The 6,000-nt window shown below is 44.0% G+C and overlaps 1 protein-coding gene across 1 annotated transcript; it reads right to left on the bottom strand.

Annotated features, from left to right (window-relative positions):
- LOC144058329 (adenosine receptor A1) lies at positions 1-2,957 on the bottom strand. The gene is made up of 2 exons (XM_077576735.1): positions 2,617-2,957; positions 1-841 (listed from the first exon to the last, which is right to left on the bottom strand). Exons 1-2 carry the CDS (start codon positions 2,955-2,957, stop codon positions 1-3), a joined length of 1,182 nt encoding a protein of 393 aa, XP_077432861.1.
- Between the last annotated feature and the right edge of the window lie 3,043 nt (positions 2,958-6,000).

Below are 6,000 nucleotides of genomic sequence, written 5' to 3'. Positions count from 1 at the left end.
TCAGACCTCAGGGCACACTTTTGCTTTCAGGGAGTTTTTAGCCGAGGCCCACGAAGCAGCATGTGCCACTTCACACAAAGCCTTATGGACAGACTTTCCCGTGGGCTGCAAAACCGCCGGCGGAAGCGCAGAGAGCGTCGATGCTGCCCGCTCGTCACTCTCTTGTTTCCCCGAGGGAGTGAAAAGAACCTGCGGCACGAGAGCGTACAACTGGAAGAAGAAGACGGCCATGGCGTGAACCCAGAAGGGGAGGGCGGCGCTGGGGGCGAAGAGCAAGACGGCGTGGATGATTTGGAGCGGCAGGCAGAGCAGAACTAAGAAGGAGACGGACAGAGCCAGAGAGCGAAACCTCCGGGAGTCGTACTTAGAAGCGTCTGACTGACTAAACTGCTTGGGGTTCCTGCACTGAACGTCAAGGTAAAGGAATAGCAGGAAAAGCAAGGGGATCATGAACACGGCCGTCCCGTGCACGTAGACCAAGAACTGGGGGCTGAGGATTGTGTCAGGGGCACAAACACCCCAGTGGCTGCTATGAATCTCTTCATAAGTGAAATTACGCAAGTCCTCCGTGTAAAACTTTGACAGGAAGCCTCCATATGGAAGGTGCTTCCCGATAACCATACGCTCGTGCGGGTATTTAGGGAGAGGGCTAAGACTGGGCGACGGCGTGGTCCAGTTGCCGTCCAAGCCCAGGTCGACTGTGTGCTGGTCTTGGCCTCTCCTACCCCACCTGTCCAGGACGTCGGAGCTGATGAATTGGCCGAATGAGGTCAGGACGGACGCCATCCAGCACAGGAGGAGCACACACAAGGCTCGTTGACGGGTCACCAGGGCGGAGTACCTGGTTGGCAAAACACATCAATAATACAATGAATGGCACGCTTCGGACCAATCAAGAACCAATACATAAGATCTGTTTTCAGTAGCAGGAGTCAAACGCAAAGACCTCCATCAAGAAAAATGACTTACATGTATATGTACTCTTATGGCTCCTTTCCTAGACCGTGTCTACCTTGGAAATTTCCGATTTACAGAAGCAGACGAAGGAGTTTAGACTGAACCTATCAGTGTCAGTGGTGGCAAATCCAGGTCCAGAAAGCAAAAACCCTGCCAGATTTGGCTTTAGCCACAAGTGGTTCTCCCTGAAACTCGTTTACCTGCTTGTGGAGTAGAAACACATGTGACAAAAGCCAAATTGTGGCGGGGGTTTTTATTTTCTAGACCTGCAATTGCCACCTGTGCCTGCAGTTTACTGGAAACCAAATCCAGGATGGGAGTCTACCTTGCACATCGATTCGGATAAGATAGGATCCGGTTTCCGTGTGACGCCGAGCTGGATGGAGGGATGGTTGAATGGATGGATGCACGGACGGATGGACTGTGCACTGCAGTTTAGCCAAAGCCTCAGCCACTCCACAGCCAGTCAAGCCAAGTCCCTCCCCATTAAGGCAAGTCCGTTGCTGTCACGTCATGCTCTGTCAAGTCCAGTCTAGTCAAAGTCTTGGTTTCTTGGTCTTGTCCATAAATCACCACCTTAACACATTCCCTCCGCCTGTTCACTGTGCTTCCTTGCAATTGGATCCACGTCTCCGACTTTACCACAAAACCCTAACAGTGTCAAGTATTCCGTGTAACATCCGTACGGGAAGAAGACAAAACGAAGCTTGTCCTCCTCTTGTTCCAAGTACTGATTGCTGTAAGGTGTTGCCCAGTTTTTGTTTTTTACTGTCTTGTTGGAAATGATCGAAAAACCTTTTTAACTCTTTGACTGCCAGACGTTTTCAGAAAAGGGATGCCGTGGGTGCCAGCCGATTTAAGCATTTTTGACTGATCTTTCAAGGTCCACAGAAAATTATGTGTTTGGACTATGGAAACACAAATACTACCAAATGAAAGTTGGACTATCATCTTTCATCAGAAAAAAAAGTTTGTTTCTACCTTATTCCGTTTTTCAGTAATCAACAATAGAAAATGGTTAGTTTCACCTCTGTTTTGGAACAAACGTCTTTTGACGTCTTTGGCACTCCTCCATAGGATTTTACTAAACGTTATTTAACGTTTTTGGCAGACAAAGAGTTAACGTCATTGGCGGCCCTCCGTAGGTTTTTACTTGACGTCTTTTAACGTCAGTGGCAGTGAAAGAGTTAATTTAACCTCCATTTCAATTTTTTTTTTTTATCAATTTGGTACAAACACAGAAAAGAACAATAGCCTTCTATTAAAAAATACATGTTGCTGTCCATCAAACATCTTTCAGCCTATTGATATTTACTTCCGCTTTGATCTCAGCTCGCAAGTCAAGCAAACTCAAAAAAAAAAACAGTCCCTGTAGAGGTGTGCAGTCTGTTTTGATGTAACACGCTCCCACATGACGCATCCTGGCATGTTTACAACCCTCTTTCTCTTAGTTTGATATTGATTTTCTCCATTTACTGCGAGACCAGCTTGAGAGAGAATTTCTCAACTCCAGCCTCCCACACATTTACCCTCCATTTTCACACATCTACCAAGGCGGTAATGACCGGTGTTTATCGCTTAATTAACAGTATGTGTTTGCGGGTAAATTGATTAGGAGGTGCCATAATGGCTACTTATGTATTTATAAACTGGACTCACCTTCTGGGCCAGTGATGCTGCAGGTGGCAGTCCAAGGTGAGTAGCAGCAGCAGGCACATGGTAAACTGCCTCACCAGCAGGGGGCAGCACAGCAGAGTGATACAAGTGTATAAGCACTGCGGAGTCCTCAAGTTGAGGAAGACAATGACTGGGATCTCCAGGGCGCCCCCGATGGCGCCCACCCAGCCCAGGCACAGGCCAAGGCAGCAAGACACGCTCCCGTGTTGTTGGGGTCTCGCGCCCTGGCTGCCGCCGACCGCCATGCATAACCTCACGCTCACCACCATCACCGCCACCGACACGATGCACTGGCAAAGAGAGTACAGCCACAGAAATTCCATGCCTGGAGGGATGAAAGCACATTTAACGAGGATGTGGAAGCGTTTAAGGATTATTGCTTTTATTTATGCAAATATGCATGTATACATTCTCCCCGTAGCGTTGGAAGGCTGCAGCTAACAGTGATAAAGTGAAGGATGGAAGGGCCATGGAAAAAGGAAGGACAAACTGCTTAACTCTTCGACTGCCAGACGTTTTCAGAAAAGGGATGCCGTGAGTGCCAGCCGATTTAAGCATTTTGACTGATCTATCAAGGTCCACAGAAAATTTTGTGAGGCTTTATGACGTGATCATAGCCGCCGCGTCAACGCTTCCAACTTCGGCGTCAGCCTCAGAGTCACCATCATCATCATCATCATCATCGTCGTCATCAATGTGCTCTTTAGCACTGGTTGATGCTTCTCTTCTTTGAAAAAAACGATCAAGCGTGAGCTGCTTGCCACCGGTCGCCATTCGCTTTCTCAGCCATTGTCCCCTCAACACTCCAGCTCCGCCTCACATCTTCTACTACTGACGCCTACCCGATCTTGTCCAAAGAGAGTCATCGCTGCCATCTAGGGGCCAAAAATAGTCATTATACTAACTAGATCTGCTTGATACTTTCAGCACAGCTGGCCAAGGCTTTCCTCCACCCGTTTCCCAAAAAAAAAAAAAAAAACTTGGTGAACGTCTTTGGCGCTCCTCCGTAGGATTTTACTAAACGTTATTTAACGTTTTTGGCAGTCAAAGAGTTAACAATTTGGAATTCATCCCAAAATATGCCACAAAATTGCGCAGAATTCAGACCACTTTAGAGGTAAAACAGGCAAGTCGAGCAAAACAAAACAGCTGAAAATGGCTGCAAATGTGTGGAGAAAATGTGATACAAGTGTTGGTCCAGGGGCAGACAAAGTGGCTGGGATATTTTGGTTGTGTCTAGCGGGGAGCTGGAGAGCAAGCCAGCGAAAAGGTCACGCTGGCGAGCCACTGAGAATGTGAGCGCCATGCAAACGCCAAACAGGCAGCTGCGCGCTTTTTATCGATGTTGATCAGTCTTCCCGTCGCACACTGCAAACTGCGGCCCGTTAATGCAAATGATGTTAGCATTGGCATCGCCCCACTTAGGTGGGTGTGACAATCGCTGCTCATTTTAACTTTATTAGTAACAATAGTGCACTCTCCCCTGCTCGCAAAACGTATTTGATGATTGGCAAGCTAATGCTCAAACAGCAGCTTCAGATAAACCACAATGTAGGACTCCTCGCATATATGCCACCTGTCTATTCTCATGGAATTACTTGACCTTTAGCCATTTCTACATAATTGTGTTGCATTCACTTGGAGGGGAAAATAAAACTGTTTTGCGGAGTAGTTTTATTTTTTTGAAATTCCCGCCAAATTTGAAGAGCACCAGTTATGTGTTAATTATTTTGACAATTAATGTTATGAGGACGTCGTCAACATTTTTGGATCCACTGCACACGCTCATCCTCCTCTTTTTCTAATTAATTAATTACTTGCATAACTTAAAATGACCCCAATATTTTGGCATGAACAAATATTCAAAATGTGATACGCAAACATTTATTAAATGCTTTACTTTAATGCATGTAATTATGTTTATTGCACACAAACACAACCTGTGCTACCTTTAACGTAGCCATTCGCTGTCACGCTAAAGTAACATCTATGCTCAAAATTAATAGTGCGATTAATCTGTGTTAATTCATGATTAATGATAATTTTTTGGTGATTAATTAATCAGTTAACGCTTTTACTGCACTAACATAAATATTATATATATAAATATTTAAAATATATATTTATTTATTTTATTTTTTACATAATTTTTTTTTCAAAATATTTTTTCTGTTTTTTGGACAATCTTTTTTAAAACCAAACAAAAAAAACGTGAGGAAAAAAATCCAACAAATAGAAAAAAAATTATTACAAAAAATGGAAAAAAATTACAAAAACAAAAAAGATTCAATCAAACAAAAAAAGGTTCATTTGAAAAACGGAAACAAAAATAAATAAAAAATCCATAGTTGTCTCATAAAAGCAGCCAAGAAACTGATGCATTGAGTAGTGGAGTGTTATCATTTCAGATCAACTGATTTGTGGCTGTTGCTGTGTCAAAAATGAAAAAGGTGTACGTTACCTGCTTCAGCGACAAGCGGTGGATAACTTCAACATACGATGTGTTCCTTTAATGGCTGTATTTATATACTTACACACACACACACCAGCCCAGCCTCCTTTCCTACCTCACGCCTCTAAAAATGTGTGACAGGCTAAAGCTGATTTATAAACCTCCTGCTGCCTCATATCGCTCTCCCCTGTCTGTGCAAACATATCAATTGTGTAAATGTTGTATCATGGCTGCCCTTTCTGTCCAAGATGTGCAAAGGGCAACGCCGCCACCTCTGCCAGCCAGGGAAATATGGAAATGAGACACACACACACATGCATACAAAGGAGTATAAAAGCTGACTGTTATCATCATGCAGAGTGCTTTCCGAAGTGTGTCTGACTTGGAGCTGATAAAGATGATGAAGACTATCAAAAGGCCGTTGCTGCAAATGAGCGTGAGACGGACGCATGGCGCACGAAATGGCACCAAATGGAATATATGCATCGTCCCTGAAGAATATAGGCCACCCCGAGTTTTTGCTTTACATCATCCACATGATTCCGTGTGATCTTAAGGCGGCTCGTTCAATAATACATGACATGCAACGACACAAAGGCAAGAAATCAAAAGGCGACAACCGAGAGCTAAAGCCAGTAGACAAGAAAATGAAAATGAGTTGAGAGGGGACTTTAGTTTAGTGTGCAGCGCTCAAACTCTTTTTGTTTGAATATGCAGATTGTTTTGAATGAACTGGAGGGCTGACGCTTTCTGGCTTCAAATATTCATCCAAGCACAGCAATATATTTCAAAATCATTCTACAGTTGAATAGCTCAAAATCCTACTTGAAAACTTAACCCTTTTTTGAAACCCTAATCATAATCTCAAACCCTAACTAGAATAATTAACCTTGCTGAATATCATCTACTAATAA

Source organism: Vanacampus margaritifer, chromosome 9 (genome assembly GCF_051991255.1).
Source record: "Vanacampus margaritifer isolate UIUO_Vmar chromosome 9, RoL_Vmar_1.0, whole genome shotgun sequence".
NCBI lineage: Eukaryota > Metazoa > Chordata > Actinopteri > Syngnathiformes > Syngnathidae > Vanacampus > Vanacampus margaritifer.
The sequence above is the reverse complement of the archived record's forward strand: the minus strand, read 5'-3'. Positions and strand labels throughout refer to the sequence as shown.

What these genes read in the sequence shown, in the direction of transcription:
- LOC144058329 (XM_077576735.1), bottom strand. Translation starts at nt 2,957, where the DNA reads ATGGAATTTCTGTGGCTGTACTCTCTTTGCCAGTGCATCGTGTCGGTG. An exon ending in CAGCATCACTGGCCCAGAAG is followed by an intron (nt 842 to 2,616) that starts GTGAGTCCAGTT and finishes TTTGCCAACCAG; the next exon opens with GTACTCCGCCCTGGTGACCC.